General features: G+C 33.5%; 1 protein-coding gene across 1 annotated transcript in view; it reads left to right on the forward strand.

Moving 5' to 3' along the window:
* Nucleotides 1-17,557, forward strand: part of LOC133198213 (polycystin-1-like protein 2) — a 52,394-nt gene extending 34,837 nt beyond the window's left edge. The window contains 5 exon segments of the mRNA XM_061334337.1: nt 2,251-3,522; nt 3,919-4,013; nt 15,627-15,707; nt 16,705-16,879; nt 17,283-17,557. Of these exon segments, the coding sequence (XP_061190321.1) occupies nt 2,251-3,522; nt 3,919-4,013; nt 15,627-15,707; nt 16,705-16,879; nt 17,283-17,557 (1,898 nt within the window).
* Nucleotides 17,558-22,099: the final 4,542 nt, after the last annotated feature.

Genomic DNA, 22,099 nt, shown 5'->3' on the forward strand with positions numbered 1-22,099 from the left:
TAAGTGCTGAGTATAGGTCAAAATTTGCAGCTCTCCACCGGCAATATGAGTGAAAAATTCTCGAGAGGGACGTTAAACAATAAACGAACAAACAAACAAACAGATACATAACAGATGTGTAAGTGTTGGACACTCAGTATATTTAGACACAATTCCCATTTATTACTATTAGCATGTAAGGGTGGGATGTGTCCTTATTTTGGTAAGAGTTATCTCCCTCTGTTTATAATTAATAAAAAATCAATTTTAAATTTCTTACCTCGTAAAAATAAATCATTTTCAATTGTCATTCTATTTCTAATGTGTTTTAGTGCATTTTTTCACAACAGTATTAATTAATGTTCTTTTATTTGAATTTTTATTTAAAAAAAAATACTTCATAGACTTCAGTGCAATCTTTGTTAAGTACTTAAGTTCTGGGTGTAGTAAATCTTAAGAAGATTGAGACACCCGGTTCATATCTATCAATGGGAACTTGGGGAGAAACACGGTGCAAATAGTACCTTACCCAGTCCCCATCTCTAGATGAAAGAAAAAAATTAAGTACTATGTGATAAAACCCTCAGACATTGCTGTCTATATATCCCTTGAAAAAATCTGATTATACACGTTACATAGGAAATATCTATGAAATTTTCCTCTGAAGAACAACTTAGCCATTATTGGACATATTTATATAGAAGCAACCTTAGGTATTGTAGAATCAAGTTTGTTCAAATCATGACCCCAGGGGTTGGGGCACAGCAGAGGGTCAGAGTTTGGCATAAGAATATATAGGAATCTTCTTGAAAAACTCTGCTGCTCAAGAACAGCAAAGCAATGATTAGTCATATCATAATAGGAGCATCCTCAGGCAGCAGAGATTCAAGTTTGTTCAAATTTACGATGGGTAGGGTGCGGCCACAATGACCAATCGGAGTTTTACATAGAAATACTTCGGAAAACATCATTAAAATTCTTCTGTTTAAGAACAGCAAAGCCATGATGAGTTATATTCATATAGAAGCATCCTGAGATAGTGTAAATTTAAGTTTAACCCCCCCCCCCCCTTAAAACTTTTCAATATACTGAACCTATTTCTGCTTCATCCTAGCCAGTGTGCCCAGGTTAGCGATGTGGCCCATGGGCCTCTTGTAAGCTCATCTAAGCTGAAGGCTCAAGTAAGCTTTTCTGATCTCATTTTGTCTGTAGACCGTCTGTCCGTCCGTCTGTCTATCGGTAAACTTTTCACATTTCTACTTCTTCTCCAGAACCACTTGGCCTATTTCAACCAAACTTGCCACAAAGCGTACTTGGGAGAAGGGGATTCAAGTTTATTCAAGCATCCTTAGGTAATTTATATTTAAGTTTGTTCAAATCATGACCCCAGGGGTAGGATGGGGCCACAAAGGAATTCAAAGTTTTACAGAGGAATATATGGGGGGGGGGGGATTTAAAAATCTTCTCAAGAACAACAAGGCCATGTTTAGTCATATTGAAATGGAAGTATTCTCATGTATCGTAGATTCAAGTTTGTTCAAATCATAACCCCCGGGGGAAGGGTGGGGCCACAATAGACGATCAAAGTTTTACATAGGAATATATAGGGAAACAACTTCAAAAATCTTCTCAAGAACAGCAAAGCGATGTAAAATCATATTGAAATGGAGCATTATAAGGTATTGTAGATTCAAGTTTGTACAAATGATGACCCTAAGGGGAAGGGAAGAGCCACAATGAGCGATCAAATTTTACATAGAAATATATAGGAAACATATTTCACAAGAACAGCAAAGCCATGTTTAGTCATATTTATATGGAATCATCCCCAGATAGTATAGATTCAATGACCATGGAGGGTAGGTAGGAGCCACAATGGGGTATCATTATTTTTACAAAGGAATATATTGGAAAAATTCTATAAAAATCTGCTGCTCAAGAACAGCAAAGCCATTTGTTATATTATGATATGGATGCATCCTCGGGTAGTTTAAAATTCAAGCCCCCCCCCCTTCCCATGTAAATTTTTTAATTCTGAACTCATTTGTGCTTTTTCCCAGCCAATGTAACCAGGTGAGCGATGTGGCCTACATGTATGGGCCATTTTTTGATTATATTTTTAATTTTATTTTTATGTATTCTCATTACAAAATTTTATAAATATTGTGTACTTAAATACAGTTCCCTAAGAGCAGATAGTTTATTGTTTGTTTGTTTTTTTAGAAAATGACTTGAAAAAAAACTTTTAAAATTATGCATATTTATTCTTAGGGGAATGTGATTACTATAAATTATCATGGCCGCGCTACTGTGTGAGTCACTATAATATATATCAAGAGGACGAAAGTGAGTACTGCCTTGGTTGGAACCCGTTTAACGCTACTGTTTGTGACACTACCGAATACAAAGGAAGATTCGAAACATCTGCTGCATGGAGATTTACAAAATCTATTGACATCTGGGGTCTTCCATTAACAGGCAAATACAACACATACGGAGGTGGGGGATATATTCTAAACCTACCAAAAAGTAGAATTAAGGCTCAACTCTTTTTGAAAGAACTCCAAGACTTCAACTGGATTGACAGAGGAACACGTGCTATTTTATTGGAATTTACTCTCTACAACCCCAATGCTAATCTGTTTACTTATGTTACCTACATAGCAGAAATAACAGAAATAGGTTGTTCCTTTACTTGGACTGACACAAATCCATTCAGACCGATTGTTTCTCTGAATGCCATGGGGACTTTTGCTATCATTTGCTATTGTGTTTACGTTTTGTACCAGCTAATTGTCACATTCAATACACTTAAAGGGATTCGAAGAGATGGACTCTGTGAATATTATAAGGTGGTCTGGAATGTAGTGGATACTGTATGCTTGATTCTTGGATACAGTGCTATCGCCATCTTTATTCTTAGACTATCCTACACCAACCATGCAATGGGTCTATATTATGAGTTACCTAAAGAAGAAATGGATTTCATAAATTTTTTTCATATTGTAGTGTGGGACAGGCTGTTTAATGTCTTAATGTCCATACTCGTGTTTATTGGAACATTGAGAATATTAAGGATCCTTGGATATAACCAGAAACTGATGGAAGTTATTACCGTAGTTACTAATGCAGCTAAAGAAATCATTGGTTTCGGCGTTGTCTTTGGGATGATCTTTGGGGGATATGTCGATCTCGGTTATCTTATTTTCGGACGCTCCCTTTACGAATATAGAAGCATTTTCACTTCTTGGGGAACTCTTACTAACGCTTTAATCGGCAAGAACAGTTTGGATACCATGATCCATGCAGCCCCACATCTTGCACAAGTCTACTACTTTACATACGTTTTCTGTGTCCTTTTCACGCTTATAACCATGTTTGCTGCCATTCTGAACAAAAGTATTACTAAGGTCAGAAATGATTCGACCAAACAAGGAGACATGTTTGGCATTATTGATATGCTGACGAAGTCTTTTAAGAACATCATTGGTATTGCTTACAAAACTGACAGATCCTTGTCCAAGAATGCTGAGGCAAAACAAAGTAAGCATTTCTCTTATAAATAAGTTGACAAGACTAGTATTCTTCACTGGTTTTAAAAATATGATATGTAAACACGACATCTGCACAAGCACTTTGGATTTACGTAAGCTATTTTCTTCCATTTGTCACTCGAAGAAAAATGCAATACAGTTATTTTTAAAGAATACATTTCAAAGTCAGCTCTTACAATTAGTGTTCTTGAACAACAACAAAACGCTTTCTCAGCGATGTCAGTGCACATCATATGTGTTTCTGCATGCCCCGAAGCATTAAAGCAATTTAACAAAATTTGTAGAATTTATAACATTTACATGTATGTAGAATAACGAAAAGCAGCAATTTTGATATCTGGTGGATGGAATTATCTTTTTTTAAATGCCTTAATATAATTTACAGAATACATGCAAAGTATTGGTATAAAAGCTACGTTTGATGCTCCAAACATTCTGCGACTTGTTCGCACTGCTCTTGACGAAGTCAGCAGTGGAGAGGTAAGTGGACTATAGTTGGAGAAAACTTAATAAATCATAACAAACATCAGTTAGATTCTTTATAATTGAATACACATACACTCGGTCATTATTTTAAAAAAAGGATCAAAGAGCTGGCTAAATACTGTTACAAGATTCACAGTTCAAGTTCTTTCTTATGCATCGTTAGGAAACTTAGAGCTACAAATTCAATCTATTTGGATATCGCAAAGAGAATAAAGAATAATAAAATCTAAAATTAATCAGGGTTAATTGGATAGAATGGACAGTCTAACGTTTACAGATAAGACCTTGTGTTATATTCCTCTAATTCCCTTTAAAAGTTTCATAGCTTCTCGTTGCGAACTCGACAAAATTGAAAACAGTGTTTCTTTAAACAATACAGTTGAACCTCGGTATCTCGAACACGGATATCTCGAATGCCATTTATATATCGAAGTAATGTTAAAGTTCCAAGCCCTTATTTCTTTACCCTGGATATCTCGTATTTTCTTGGTCCTGTAAAATCGAGATAACTAGTTTGACTGTACTTTACTGTTAGTAAATAAGAGTACAGAGAACCAATTATTTATAAGTCCTGTCTACATATTTAACATCTGCGTAAAAGGAGCAAAATGATTTTTCTATATAGGAATTCTTCGGAGGCAACAAACAAGCTTTACCATTTTTCATATGAATTTTAGGGTCAATTGCTAACGGTAAAGGACTGATGAACTACGCACTAGCTACTTAGCATGCACTTACAGTCCAAACAGGATCACGCTTTAACTGCTCCTGCGTGTCAGATATATAGAGAACACTTTCATTACCGTACTTTGGTCGGTTATTCTGTTGGAGAAACACATTTCGACAAACAACTAATAAGGACATATTTCTTTAGCTCATGTGTCAGTATTTTTTCTCATATCCTCCTATCATTCCATGTCTCGATAATAGTTCATTCTTGATACTTATGTTTGAATAAAACTAGGAGTACTGAGCACTGATCTCGCAAAACAATACCCCCGCTCTCATATGAGTGTAATGGCAAGGTCCATGTTTTGCTAAGAGAAACCCCAAATATTTTGTCTGGTTTAAATGTAAAAAAGCAGTTGCACAATGGCACTGTGTAATAAAGGTTCTGTAAGTGTCATTAAATTTATTCAGTGGTATAGGGGGAGGTGCAATAAGGGTTGGCTACCTTAAAATGCAGCGGACGGGGGAAAACCCCAAATGACTGTCCGGGAGTAATATTCTTTTAAAGTCTCATAAAATCTTATTCCAAGGTATAGGAAGAGATTCGGGTAAGGAATAGCTACCCCCAAGTGTATTGGACGTACGGACGATTACCCCCTTCACTATAAACATTCCGTCAACTTTTCAAGTGGGGATTTAATTAATCCAGTTCGACAAATATGACTGCAAATATTTTGTAATGGAATGGTATACTCGCTTTTTTCCCTGAATTATTAAATTATTAATAGACAGTTCTATGGTATTTATTTTATATAGAGTAGTAACCGTAGAAATTTAATAATAGGTAATAAAACAGTTGTTTAATGTCTGATCAGTCAATTGACCAGTATATTTTTCCCTCATTAAATAACTGTATACTAATGTCTGATTAGACATTAAATAACTGTTTTATGACCTAATATCATAGAATGTACATATATAGGGGTATTACCAGACCAATAGATCCGAAATTTGCTAACTGACTGTCGGTCAATAGATCGCCGGTCCGAACGTCTGAAACTATTGACCGGCGGTCACACTGGAGTTTTTTTTAATAAATTAGTTTAGAGAAATGAATATACAGAGAAAATAGTAAAAAATACTACATATTTAATAACACATCAAAATCAGTTGTATCAGGTAATAATTTTGATTTTTCACAACAGCACAGTATATATTGTATATTATGTTATAATACCAGACTGTCATTTATCAAAATTCAGCAACAACGTATGGAGACTTCCAGACCAAGGAGTCTACTTCTAAACAAAGTTCATCCAATATCACGAAGTAGATCATTCTCCAAGACATCGCGAACGGGAACTCTGGGAAACGTAAATCTGGCATCGTCTGATGCAGGCGTTAATTTGAAACTCCAAAGTTTCCTGTAGAGTTTATTGACTTTATTAAGCAATATCTGCAGTTGAGACATATTCCATTCTCGTTTCATTATTTTGCAGATGTTAAGGATGACCGCATTGTTGATTTGAATCCCGAACTCCCACGGATGAAAATATAGGGGTTTTTTTTAATATGAATATTTTGATTGTTTTTTAATTGTTTGTTTTTTTTGCTTAGATAATTACTCTTTTTACTGTGAACGTTGTTTTCTATTTAGAAAATTAATGTTTTTACTGTAAACAATATGCATTATTGGAAAATATTTCTGTTTTTTATAAGAATTTTTTTGATTGTTTTTTAATTGTTTGTATTTTACTAAGAGAACTACTATTCTTACTGTGAACGTTGTTTTCTATTTAGAGGATTGTTGTTTTTACTGTAAACGATATGCATTTTTGATTAAGAGATGGTGAAAATATTTGGTGACAGTACATGTAGCATGCATCTTTCAATATAATTTGTCGTGTAGTAATACTAGTAATATAAGTAAGAAAAGTTCCATTAGTGTTTGTTAAAATTGTGAGTGTCCTAAAATAGTGATCAAAATGGATTTAGAAAAAATTAAGACTTTTTAATATTTATAATGCATCATTCATTGCATTTCCGGTTGATGTCTTATCATTACGTCCTCTTTAAACACTTGTTCATCACCAAGGGTCAGTGGTTCTCTAGGAGCTTCTCGGTTACTTTTTTTAATTCAAAGTGTGGATTTGCTTTACCAGTGTCATCCATTAAATATGAAGAAAATAAGGCATATAATAGCTAAAAAAAATTGCTTCTTCTATAAAGAAAGCTCCTCACAAAATACTACTGGAGTTAATTATTGTATTAAAGATTTTACTGTAGTTTTTACTATTGTAAAGAATTTTTACTATGGATTTGAGATTGTTATACTTTATGATCTTTAATTCCTAAATACACATAAATGGAAATATTCTATGTTTATTCACATATTTTTTTTTTCAAAATTTACATCATTCGTATTGAATTTTAGATATTTTAAACTCTAAACACTCAAAAAAAGTTCTAAAGTTTCCTTGTTAATCAACCTATCAAAGCTTTAGCATATCTAACTAAAGTACGCAATAGTTTACTACAATATTTTTTGTTAGGAACAGCCACTGATTATTGGTGAAAAACTGTGATGGTATACTATATAAATATAGATTTGCAATTAAGAACATAAAACTTTTCTTTCCATATCGTATTTCCTTTTTTCCCGCTCATGTCATGGAGCACACAGAGTTCGTGACCGGTCGTCAGGGGATGCTCACTCCTCAATGGTACCTGATCCCACGTCTGATGTTTTAGAGGTCTGTGTGTGCTCTGCTCTGAATTTGTTTTGTTTAATACGATGCTGATGCTTATTTTGCTAATGCTGATGCTGATTTATGTAACAAAATTAATTCCCTGCACTGCATATCCCAGTGTACCTGAAATAAAAGACACCACAGAGTCTGCCACGTCCGTTTCATATTTAGATATTTTTTAGTGACTATAAACGATAAAGGTCTTTTAACAACTAAATTGTATGACAAACGAGATGGCTTTGGCTTTTCCGTCGTAAACTTTCCTTATTTATGCAGTAATATTCCACTATCATCTGCTTATGGTGTTTATGCCTCCCAATTTATTCGCTACTCTGAGTACGATCAATTTTTAAAAGCAAGGCAGGCTACTTACTGAGTTTATGATACAGGGGTTTCAACAGCCTCGTTTAAAGTCAGCATTTCGTAAATTTGATGGTCGTTATAATGACCTTGTAAGCAAATATACCCTATCACTGGGTGGTATTTTGGCTGACTTTTTTCATACCAATTGTTAGGCCTTTGTTCTGAATTGACTACGGATAGTTCCGTCTACCTGATCTATACGAAGGGCTCACGGCTGGTGTGATCGGTCAACATGGAATGCTTACTCCTCCTAGACACCTGACCCGTCCTCTAGAATTTCCAGGGGTCCGTGTTGTATGCCCTCCTCACAATTTGTATTGTTTATGGATTTCTTGAGATTGATTATTGTTTGTTATCTTTACCTTTTACATATGTAAAAAGAATAGTTTATCTTGTTGTGTTTATTTTGTCGTTCAGTATACACTCTATTGCAAGACCTGTTCTGTGTACGCCTCAAATAAATAAATGTAAAACATTTATGATGTTGTTTGATTTTTTCCCCAGCAATTGCTTTGTGTGAATTTTAGATGGATTTAAGATGTGAAATCATAACAAAACTGAGGTGTGAAGTAATTATACTGTAATGGTCATGCGTTTGCATTATATTAATTGATATGAATTCTTAATTTAAAAGTTATGCCAAGGAACAAATTGTAGTACTGCTATGATATTCGTACTTTAAAATTGGGATAGATAGATAGATAGATAAGTGAATTCTTATCGGATGGCCATATGAATCATATTGTAGCCCTTTACCCGTGGAGAGGATGACAGTTGACATTACTGATGTTGTATTCGATCTTCATCTACTACTGAAACAAACTACATGTATATCTGATGGTTAAGTTACAAAACGTTGAATACTTACATCAGACCTTTAGTATATGCCGGGGTTCGATTCTCGTCTCGCTAAGACGTACGCACTAGAAGTGAAAGTCACGGGTCTTTCGGATAGACCTTAATAGGCATTCTCTGTAAGCATCAAAATAGGCTGGAAATGGTATATCACAGTTTTTTTTAATGAAACTTTACGTAGTAGTACGATATTTTTTTGCAGAAAAATACCATTAAATTGGTCCATAGTCAACGTTTCCATGGTAATAAGACGCCATAGTAACCAGCATAGACGGGTATAACCCATACAATAAAAATGATCTCCTAAAGAAAATAAACGGAATAACATGTTCAGTGTCATAATCTGCAATTATTAATTGATGAAAAGTCTAAATTTTAACAATAGGAAAATTTCAAGAATATGGTCAGAAGTATTTAATCGTGTCGAAAAGTTTGCTAAGACAACGCCGAACTTTGTTTAAATGTATTGTTCTAACGTGTCTAGGAAAAAACGCGGGGAGCTTTATGCATAAAACAAAATCTATTGAAAAGTATATCAAACAAGTTGAGAGGTAGTATTTCATATTGTAGAATAAATTGACATCAAACTTACTCAACAATCCTGAATTTTTATCAATTTTTTCATCAAGAGTTATATCCCTTTTAGACTCGTCTATATTTATTCTTGAATATGGAATCATGGATGCAAGGAGTGTGCAGGGCTTAGTTTGTAGCAAATACCCCCTTTTTAGCTCACCTGAGCCGAAGGCTCAAGTGAGCTTTTCTGATCAAAATTTGTCCGTTGTCTGTCGTCGTCGGCGTCGTTGTTGTCGTAAACTTTTCACTTTTTCATCTTCTGCAGAACAACTGGGCCAATTTCAATCAAACTTGGCAAAAAGTATCCTTGGGTGAAGGGGATTCAAGTTTGTTCAAATGAAGGGCCACACCCTCCTCCAAGGGGAGATAATTACGAAATAGCAAAAAATTAATGGCATAATTGAAAAATCTTCTTCTCAAGAACCAATGGGCCAGGAAAGATGAAACTCATGTGGAATTATTGTCAAGTAGTGTAGATTCAAGTTTGTTCAAATCATGACCCCGGGGGTAGGGTGGGGCCACAATGGACGATCGAAGTTTTACATAGGAATATATAGGAAAAATCTTCAAAAATCTTCTTCTCAAAAACAGCAAAGCAATGATTGGTAATATCTATTTGGAAGCATCCTCAGGTGGTGTGTGTTCAAGTTTGTTCAAATCATGACCCCTGGGGGTAGGGTGGGGCCACAATTGATGATCAAAGTTTTACATAGGAATATATAGCAAAAATCTTTAAAAATCTTCTTCTCAAGAACAGCAAAGCAATGATTGGTTATATTTATTTGGAAGCATACTCAGGTGGTGTAGATTCAATTTTGTTCAAATCATGACCCCCTGGGGGTAGGGTGGGACCACAATGGACGATCAAAGTTTTACGTAGGAATATATAGTAAAAATCTTTAAAATTCTTCTCAAGAACAGCAAAGCCACGGTTTGTCATATTTATATGGTAGCATCCTCAGATAGTGTAGATTCAAATTTGTTCAAATCATGACCTCCAGGGGTAGGGTGGGGCCACAATGAAAGTTCAAACTTGTAGAGAAAAAAGTTACAGTTAGTCAAAAAATTACATAAGCATCCTTAATTAGTGTAGATTTAATTTTGTTCAAATCATTCCCCCCTCCCAACTCCCTTTTAGGGGTAGGTTGGGACCACTTATGCATTTAAGTTTTACAATACTAAACTGATTTTTTCCTTATTCCTAGCCACAGTGCACAGGTGAGCGATGTGGCCCCTGGGCCTCTTGTTAAAATTTAGAATGAATGATTTTATTACCCATACTTTAATAATGGGAGTTTCTCACTGAAACTCAGCAGAATGAATATGTGACATTCAGGATTACCAGAATGACATGTTAATATTTTTCATCAAGCGATTGCTCTGGAAATGTGTAGTTACTGAACACCTTTGCAAATTCAGATGTTGAGATAAATTTAACTGAAAATGGATTGCATCCTACAGAGTTTGATATGAGCAATGTTTCTATCTGGTTAACACATTTCAGTCAATCCATAAGATGTAATGAAAATTTACGCAAACAAAAAGTAAAGAAGATGGGAGAACATGTCGAGCGTGTGACAAACATGAAGATGAAAAAATGAATCTCAATTATATCAGAATTTTCCTTGATATATCATCTAACATTAAAATATACTTTATGTTAAATCTCTACAATTTGCAAAAATCTCTGAAAGATTGATTATTTGTCTATGAAATATTATACACAAGCCTATATTGTGACAAACATGAAGGTGAAAAATTAAATTTTAATTATATCATAAATTTCCTTGATATTTCTTCTAACATTAATATATACTTTATGTAAAATCTCTACAATTTTATATTATTTGCTTATGGAATATTATACACATACTAAAGAGGACAAAAAGAGTCATTTTCTCATACTATAACACTATTTTTCGGTATGAGTGGGTCTTCGCTCGATTTTTTTGAAAGTTAATCCTCAAAGTTTGCATAATAATATACATTTTTTGGTTACCAAAAATATGTAGCAAAGACCCACTATACCTTAAAAATATACTTTTATGACATAACATTCGCATCTTTTCGAGAAATACTTGAAGTCCATTAAGTCAAGGGTCATATCACAAAACTGATTAAATGCCACTATTCAACAGGACATGTGTAGTCTAGTGGTTAGCGTGCTAGTCTCGAAAGAAAATGATACTTAGGGATTTTATTGCTTGGGTTCGAAAACCACAGTAATTTTTAATAAAAGAATAAATTTTACCGAGAAAATTTACCTCAGAAAAGGTTTGTTTATCATAGTGTCATTAATTTCAATAATGAGAACTTTACTTTAAATACTAAATTCAAAAATTGAACATGTATTTTGTTTATCTGAAGCTATAGGCTTTCTGCACGCTATGATCACCCATCTCCTTTAACAGTACCCAACAGTTCTTAGTGACCACCCAGGGAAATCATTTAGAACAAGCTTTTTCATACTGAGTGAAGTTAAGATGATCCATGAAACTTTGGGTGTGATAGAACCAGTTGGAACTCGTAAGTTTATTTATTTATTTTTCTCTTTACATTGTGTATTAGAGGTCAAACTAAATGGTAGAAAAATCTGTTACCTGAAAAGCACTAAATATGCCCAAAAAATTATTGTTGAATGAACTTATGTATTCTTAAAAAATAATTCCCTGTAACTTAGTACTGAAATAACTTTGTGAATCATCGTCACATATTTTGTGGATAGTGGTAAAAATGGATAGTGTTTGAAGATATATCATGACTAATAATATATGGGTGACCTGCTCAATTTACTTAGTAGGCCCGTATACGTAGGAAGCAATTTCAGTTTAGGGGGGGGGGGGGCAGCCATACATTTTCAATTCTTTGACAAGACAAAAAAGGGGGGACATCAGACATTTTTTTGAGGGGGCACAATCATATAGTAGCTATGTTTTCTATAGTATTATATATATCGGCAATTTTATTGGGGGCATGGCTCCTCGTGCCCCTCGGCTCCTACAGCCATGGATAGGGATATATAAATTGGGGGAAGGGTGCAATTTATATTTAAGTCATTACATTAATTATTTAAGGAATGTAAATCATTATAGAGAACAGTATTGTTAAAAATGTAAAATAATTCATGAAATTATTTTCTAAAATTATATTTATCAGTGCGATTTCAAATACTACAATATGTACAAGGTGCTTAAAAAAAAGTAAGGGAAAATTAGAGAAGAACATGAGGATGATATTAGATCTTTCAATGTAAGTATGTATAAAAAACTTTGAAAATATATTCAGTGCACAATTGTTGTAGTTTTCAGAACCTAATTTCTTGCCAAACTTTGCCCCTAATCTCTCTCTCTCCTCCCTCCTTATTTTTGGAAATAGGAGAGGGGAATGTACGCCAGGTGTGGTGCCTTGTCTTAAAAGTTAAGCAAAGAAAAATATATAAATTACTAAGCAAATCTCTAGATCTCCACAATTGAAATACAAATTTGTATACAAGCTAAGGAAAAATAATTCATAAAAAATTATAACTAGACTCTTGTTGCCATGGCAACAAAAAAGTCTTCCGTTCTTCTAAATCTGTAAGAATTTGCTTTTTTTCTGTGTAAAAAACATACATATCATATTTACTGTGAAAGAAAAAAATAACTGGAAAAAGTCCTTTCAGTACTTAAGGTACTTTGATTTTCATTATCAATCTTGTATAATACATTTGGCACCTATAAGAGATAAACGTATATCATTAGCAATTTAAAAAAAAAATTGTATGCAATCATTTCTAAGACAAACAAACAGACGAACGAACACCGTACTATCATAAACTTCATTGTGTGTATATTTTAACATAATTGTGATGGTGTTATAAAAAAACATAATGAATTAAGTTAGTATCACACTAAACGTAAAGTCACTGAATTTTGTAAAGTTATAATATCAAGATTTGACAGCATACCTATAAGACAGATTATTCATTTACAGCAATTCTTCAGCAATCGATTGATTGATTGATTGATTATACGTATGTTGTTTAACGTCCCTCTCCAGAATTTTTCACTCACATGGAGACGCCACCACTCGCCGGTGGAGACTGCAAATTTTTGTCCTATACTTTGGCACTTATCGCAATTGAGCAGTGGGGAATCTTTTTTATGCCAGCACCTTCTACGACAAGGGACCTCGATTTATACGATCTCATCCAAAGGACCGGTCTCCACGTCCCACAATCGAAGTTCATAATACCGAGATATTTTATTTTTTATTTTATTCTATTTTTTTTTACAAGTTTGTTGCATCAGATTTACTTAAAGATCGTACTTCAAGATCATTTCAAACTCAGGCTACTTAATTGCATTGCATACAGCGTCAAGTGATTTTGATTGACAGGTCAACACACGTGCACTTCGTGTGATACTTTTTAAGCTGAAAAATATACAGGATGTGACCATGACTGACTATGAAATCAGAAAACATTTAATAAAGAATGGGTGTGACCGATATAGAACTAATTTTTGGTCTATGTAAATGGATAGGAGGATCGGGATTAAGAGGGAATCTCTCTCTCTCCCCCCTCTCTCTCTCTTTCTCTCTCTCAGACGTAAATTGAACATTTCATAATGACAAATCTACCATTATAGAATATGAAATTCTGTATACATGTAAATGGTAATTATATTCACATGTTCCAGATTTAAATCTAAAACGAATATATAATTCAAATGCCTAGCTGCACGAACGTCTCCAAATATTAATCAAGACGGGGGGGGGGGGGGGGAAGGGGAGGAGGCTTCAAAGGAATTAGATAGTTTTATGTTTTATGAATTATAAGGAAAAGTACGGACGTCAGTTGCATGTACATAATTATATATCATTGCATAAAACTGTGTTCATTCAGGTATACTTATCCCACATATCAAGAGTCCTGCGCAATTTTTTTTAATCATGTTTTTTTTTTTTCAAAAGAAACATATAGCGTACCATTATTTCACACAGAATCGCGTTTTCACATATTTTTTTTTTAACTCTTTGAGTATTTCACAAGAATCCAAGAATCGTCTTTTCACATCTTTTATAATTCCTTGGGTATATAGAGTATAGATCATGTGTCATAAATAATTTAACTTTTTATCAAATATACATGTAATAACCAAATCTAATCTATAGATTGATTTTCTTTCTTTTAAGTGGCAGATATCAATTTATTTATAAAGGCTTTAAAACAGTACTGTATTACAATTTTCTATCGCTTAATTCCTTTTTTGAGTGTATGTAATATTTTTTAATATCGAAAGTAAAACTCGGAAATCGGGATAATTTCGCATTCAAATCATAGAGAATAATAAATCGTCTGCATTATAGAAGACTTATAACTATCGTATTCTGAACTTAATATACGAGATAGATAAAACTGCATGCCTGTCCATCACTATAAATGTATATTCAGTGCTTATAATATATTTACTTGAATTAGCTACCTAGCATATATATTTATTTTTTTTTAGATATATTCATGTGTAAATCAATTAACTTTCAATACAGACTTACATTACACTGGCAACTTTACATGCACTGGAAGCGGTAACCAACGTACTCTTAAATTTTGAAGAGTGAATATAGAACGTCTAAATATTTTGATATGGAGAGTGTATATGTCTCTGACGTCATCGATACTATTTCCGTCTTTATCTCGAAAGTTCTATTCTCACTTACAAGTCACAGTTATCTTTCTTTGCCCATTGTCTACACACTAGGTAAATAGGGAAAATGAGGGTACCGAAAATCTGCAAAATGTGGAATCTGATTTCAAAACAAATTATATATTTAGTATTTGTAGAATATCCTCTGTTATACATAATAATATCTTGAAAAAATATTAAAAAACAAAAAAGTTGAAAATAGACCAAACACAAGTCCACTTCCGGTTCGGACAGGAAGTACCGGAAACACACGAAAACAACTTCGAAACAAAGAGAATGTCATGATCTAATACCCCTGCAAATTTCACATCTTTACCTCAAACCGTTTCCGAGAAAAATTCCGGACAAAAGTCCATTTAAAAATTGGAAATTCGGCCGTAACTTCGGACCGGAAGTGAATTTTTCAAAAAACGGAATTTTATATAAACTTCATATATCAGCCTACTATCAAGTGAAAAATTATGAAAATCTATCCAACCATCTCTGAGTAATCGCGCTCACAAAATTTGGGAGGAATAATAATAATAATAATAATAATAAAAAGAAACAATACAATCACTATAAGTCTTCCGTTGTGAACGGAAGACTTAATAAAATAAAACATAAATAATTCTTTGATTCTGGATGAAATCAAACCTGCACAATGTATCAAAAGTGTACCATTTTTGTCTGCGTTGCAATCTATATTTTTACATTTCTTTATGAAGATGCTTGATGTAGGTCAACAGGATCACTCAACGACAACAGATGTCAACCCAACAAGTCAGACAACAGTTAGCATTTCTCAGGTTCGTTAAAAATAACTATTATTTAGTGTATTAATTGTTTTAAGATAATTCATTTTCATGTAGATTAAATTATCTTCCATTAAGTTAGAGATTACAACAATTAGTTTTAAAGAAGGAAGTGCAGCTTGGATTTGGTTGATTTTTTAGCTCACCTGAGCCAAAAACATCCTTGGGTGAAGGGGATTCAAGTTTGTCAAAATGAAGGGCCACATCCTTTTTCATGGGAGCTAATTAAGAATTAGTGAAAATATAATGGCATTTTTTAAAACTACCCTCTCGATATCAACTGGTTCAGGAAAGACGAAACTTATTTGAAAGCCTTACTACATAGCGTAGAGTCGCCCGCGTGGCGCAGTGGTTAGAGCGTCTTCTCTAGAGTCGCGGAGTAAGGAGTTGATCCTTACGTCGCGGGTTCGAATCCCACTGTGGGACGTGGAGACCGGTCCTTCGGATGAGACCGTATAAACCGAGGTCCCGTGTCGCAGTAGGTGCTGGCACGAAAAAGATCCCTCACTGCTCAATGGCCGTAAGTGCCGAGTATAGGACAAAATTTGCAGCTCTCCACCGGCAAGTGGTGGCGTCTCCCATATGAGTGAAAAATTCTCGAGAGGGACGTTAAACAACATACAAACAAACAAACATAGCGTAGATTGAAATTTGTTCAAATCATGACCCTCGGGCAAGGGCGGGACCACAATGGAAAATCAGACCCCCAGTCAAGGGCGGGGCCACAATGGAAAATCAAAGTTTTACGAGGAATACATAGTGTTGATTCAATTTTGTTCAATTCATGACTCCCTCCCCTGCACTTCTGGGGTTGGTGGCTGGTGGGAAGGGGAAACTATTTTCATATTTAAAATTTTCATGAACTGATATCTTCTTTTCTCTAGCCAAAGTTCTCAGATGAGCAATGGTACCCATGGGTCTCTTTTAATAAATGAGTTAGATTTATCGAAAATACTATACACAACATTGTATCTTAAATTGTTCTGTTTAGGCTACTTCAGTGGAGGATATCGAAATGAGTTCTCAAGGCTCCTATGTAGAGATTGATAACTTTGACAGATTGAACCGATTTCTCACAGACATTAATTTAGAGCCGTTTAGTTTTCCTCATTTACTCTGGCAAACCTTTCCAGCAAAGACCAAAAATATATGTCAAAGGGACGCAGGTATCATTTTTCAACATTATAACGGTGATAACAATTCACTTATATAACTATTCTGGATATGTATTTTTATATCATGTAAGATTAAGCTAATTAAGATCGCAGTACTGTTGACCAAATTCAACCAATCAAACGTATCCCGAAATTCCTAGTTTCAATAATTTCCAAATAAAGGAAGTTTCTAAACTTGACTTTAATATATTTCGATTAGAAATGCTCTAGCAACATCTAATTCATGATATTATTTAGAAAATTTTAGAAAATATGAGCTTCAAATCTGTGCCCCAGCCCTTTAAATGTTCTTATGTATGCCTCAAAGAAAGTATTGTTGTCAAGTATATATAATTAATGAAACTTGCATTTTAAAACAACATCTAATTTAGTGAAATATTATGCATGTTTGTAGAATATGTTGGAAAGAGTTTCATAAATTCTGTTGGCAGTGAGAACAACATTAAGATTAAGGGATTCCTTGAAGAAGTAGGCAATTTGGATCCATTTAACATCTTGCCAGCTGAGTGTGATGATACCACAAAAGCTCTCGTAAAGTCCTTTAAGAAAGCAAGTTCGTGGCATATAAGACAGCAGATTTTATCTGTACTTTCTGAGTTCAAAACTTACCAAGAAATAAAAATTCTCCTTCCTGGTACCAGTGAGTACAGCTACATGTATCTGTTGTAATCACCTCAATATACGTAAGGGTTTAGAAATGTGAGGAAAATTAAGTTGAGCAGACTGACATAGAACAGACAGACGGAGGAACAGACGAGGAGGAAACTTAGGTGGTGACTAATTTTCATCAGCTATAAATGTCCCCCTCAAAACCGTCACTATTTAAATTAGTAGAGTAAATTTTATATGTAGGAGGCTAACATAAATTATTGCTTATCGTAAAATAAATTGTTTTGATGTCGCGCACGATGTTGGTGTCAAAAAGTCAAAATGTCCATTGCGACAGCATTTGCGCTTTTTTTATAATTTTGAAACAGTTAACTGTATGAAAACTATATATCATTCGGTCGGTAATTGTATACTCGATACATTTTAATATATAAATTGGTCAAAAATTTCCATTTATCAAATATATGAATTCGACTATTCCTTCTATTACGCCCAAAACGCATATAGACAGGTAACGGGAGAGTCGCACATGCAATAACAAAATGTTGATAACTTCCATAAAACAAACAATACAAACATAAAATTTAGCAGAACAATTCAAAATATGATGTAAATGATGTAAATTCTTACAATTGTGACGTCATTTAATCCGTATGCTGTGAACGCGTACCTCAAAATGTAAGACAGAGATCTATGTAGATCAGCGTTAACCGAAGAAATATGGAATGAACATGAAATGCCTTTGGGTTCTTAGAAAAATATTAAATAAGCTAAATAAATTTTGAAATTACATCTCGATAATCCTTTTGGTGTGTAAAGAACTATTTTTAATAATAGAATGATATTGTGTGTTCATATGTATGTTGGGTACCTGATATTTAGAAGATTCATTGGGAGAATATTGAATAAGATAGTGTGTCACGAAGTTTGGACGTTCAGTGTCACAAAGTTTTTAAGCTCCGTAGAATGGCTAATTTTGTAATACTGAGTGTAAAATCAATGTAATAATATTTTTTAAATTCTACAAAAAACGCTGTCGTGTTATTAAGAAAAACATATCTATAAAGAATTTTACTTTAGGATGTCATAAATGTTAAGAGTAATTGCCGTGTCACATATATGTACAACATGTAGCTATGTGTCACAACGAAATTTGACGGCAAAAACGTCACATTTAAATACGACACTCAAGAAATTGCTTTCATTTTTAGAATTGATTCTTGAATTGATTCTTGATAGAAGTGTATGTTTTAGATGCTATCCGCGATGTCAACATTGAATGTCACACATTGTCCAAAACTAATAAATCTAATTACCATGGCACAACTGTGGTTGGATAAATCATATATGTGGTCATTAAATATAGACATATTGAAAATAAATCGATTTTTTTTCAAATGTGCATCTTCAAAAGGTTATTAGTAAATTCCAAATTAATATCAATAGAATGGTGTCAAAATCCTAACAAAAAATAAATGTCAACATGCTATGTCACAGACGTAAAAATAAGGCGTTTTTGACGTTATTACGTGCACTTGCATAAAATATCATCTCAAACATTTAATGATTTTATCCAAAAACTTAACCTTTTTGCTGATATTGATGAAATAAAAATGTACCAATAATGATTAATTTTATGAACAAAAGTAATGTCAGGTGTATTTATATATAGAAGCAAAACATGTACAGTGTATACACTGTATCAGTATATATCCTTGTCAGAATCTGTCCAAAAGTACTCATCACTCGCAGTTTGAATTTTAGAAAAGAGAAAAAAAGCACATACACAAAAATTTATATAAGGATAACGATTTCAAATATGAATTTCTTGACAATAAAGTGCGTCAAGTCTATCTGCTGCTGGCAAATCGTACTACATATACATGGGGCATTGGAAGGCTTTTTACATTGGGTAGTCGAATATTGATTAAGGATTGGGGTGGAATGATGTGGGGGGTTAGTCGAGGTTGTGATTTGAGTTAAATTTCAGATTTTCACAAGCCTATTTATAATTATTTCTTTTTGTCATCAACCCGGTAGCATTTGAAATAAAACAAAATTTTATTTTATTATGAGACCGTGAACAAAAATGGGTATGCAAACAACATTCAAAATGGCAGACGTAGTCATGGAAACAAAATAAGGCGAGATCGGGGTATATTAATCTATTTCTTTTAATTACAAATCTTTAGTTTTTCATTTGAACTCAATAATGATAATAGTTGGATATAAGTAACTGGCCCTTCCTTTGTTCATCTTTTCATTATTTATCTATTTCAGTAATGTTTCATATTTTTCTTTGAAATTTAAAAAAAAATAATGCTTCCAAATGCATCTAAACCGACCAAAATGGTAACCATTTATATAAACAAAGTCTAGTTTAGGTAAGGATACTCCCTCTATACAATCTCCTGTACAGCCTTTCAAGAAACCCAGGAACGGACCCAAAGATCTCATCACAGTCGGCACACCTTGGCCGATTCGTGCATGTATCTCATCTAATTTGATAATTTAATAGTTTGATGAAAGACGGAATCATCCGAGGTTTGCCGAATGGACCTCATTATAATTTATCCACAGATAAAAAAAACCTATCATACATATATCATTATTTTTGATATGTTTATCATGATGTGTATTGATACGTATAACTTTCCAATTTTTTCTATAAAAAAGTTTTTAAAACATACCTTTTCAAAAATTTCATTTTTATTATTGACAGGTGTAAATATATTCTGCAATCTACTCGTACAAATACATAATAAGAATACACAAAAAGAAACGAATTAAATTCTGTAAAGCAGGAAATGACGTAGATTCTTTTAATTGTATTTCATTCGTATGAAAAGGAAGGTATTTCAGATAATCGATAATCGACTTCAAGCGAAAAGCATTACCTTATCTCGGGATACTGTTACACCTCCTATTAATAGACCCGGTTTCAAAAGTGGGGGGACTTCCCAAAAAATCTGACAAGCACGAAAAAAACCTATACTGACCAAAAAAGTGAGGGGGAAAACTGGTATAAAACACATTTAAGGAATTTGAAATGAGCTGGTCGATTAATATTTTGAACTCTTTCATTCTTGAAATTGAAATACAGGACAAAATTAATAAAATATTTTTGAAAATCTTAAAGTAACCTATTCTAAATTTACAACAATATAAATTTCTGAGTTTTTTTTTCTATAAGCTTCTAATATGAAATGAGCTGAAAAATATGTTCAAAGTCTTATCCTTCATGACTTACAGGTTTGGTTTAAAGATTCAAATCTGAACCTTGATGAAAGTATGTATAAAATGGTCTCCGAAACACTCTTTGCTAAAATTTATGAGCATGACAAAAAAGTATGGAAACGCATAAAACAGGTAAACTGTATCCCAAGGAGTACGAATCTATGATCATTATCCAGAACTGTGAGGCACTTTGCAACACATATAAAAAAGGGGGGTAAGGAAAAAAATTAAATATTTATTTAAATGAATACAAAACCTCCAAAACTCCCCTACATCGAAAAATCCTTTTCATTGAGAATGTTGGGGGGGGGGGGGTTCGATCGGTTTTGTTTCCTCTCCTTTTTTTAAATGAATTATTTGAAATAGTTAGATCTACTGTAAAAAAAAGAAGTACTCAGTATGTAAGTGTCTATGCGAGGGCGGGGGTTAAAAGTGAGGTGGGGATAGGGGCTTTGTATGAAAAAAAAAATTAAATTCAATGCTAAATTAGCAACATATTTACACTATACTGAAAACAGAGGGATGGTACTAGGGCCTGCTGATATGACATGGAATTTTTTTGAATGTATCTCAATGAAATAAAAAGCAGATAAATTTAAATATGATGTCAAATGAATTTTGTAATTTCTACCGAGCTTTTCATTAAATGAGGCAAATTATGCACATATTTCCCTCCCGCAATAAGCATGCAAAATAGCAGAGAATTTAATTATTTTCAATGAACTGCTTTGTATATTTGACAACATACTAGGTTTTATATTTTTTCTTTCACAGAAAATGTAGATCAAAAAAAATAACGTCACATTAATTTTCTAACGTCACTTTCTCAAGTAAAATATTCAAATATGAAACAGATGTGTCAAACTCTGAGGTATCTTTAATTTCAAGTTCACTGGGTATAACGGGTTGACATATGAATGGAAGTAACTTGTTCATTGATAATACGCCGTCGATATATCTGAATGTCGAGCTGAAGTTTTCTTCCCAGGTATACATTTTTGAATAAATTCTGCTTCATACAAAAGTGAGTCTGCTAATAACAGGGCGCAATTGGTACCCTTGGGAATTGTAACAGATTGTCCGTGTTTGCTCTGCTTCCGATTTGTACTGCATGAAATAAATCCTGTAGAATTTAGTCTCCGTGTTTTTGCTAGATGTGAAAATAACTAACTTTAACCTGACTTCAACTTTATACGTACCTAGATACACAGTATATAGAAGCAATGGCAGCATACTGAAAAAAATTTAATAGATATGAATGTCCTTATAATTTGAAATTAAAAAAGAACAATTTAAATGTCCTGGGCATTTGTTTTAAAAATCATTTAAATGCATGAAAAATGTTAAGTGGTTACTAGTAAATGC

The sequence above is a fragment of the Saccostrea echinata genome, unplaced genomic scaffold (genome assembly GCF_033153115.1).
Source record: "Saccostrea echinata isolate AGI-Se365-2 ecotype Australia unplaced genomic scaffold, CSIRO_AGI_Sech_v1 ptg000033l, whole genome shotgun sequence".
In the NCBI taxonomy this organism is placed as follows: domain Eukaryota; kingdom Metazoa; phylum Mollusca; class Bivalvia; order Ostreida; family Ostreidae; genus Saccostrea; species Saccostrea echinata.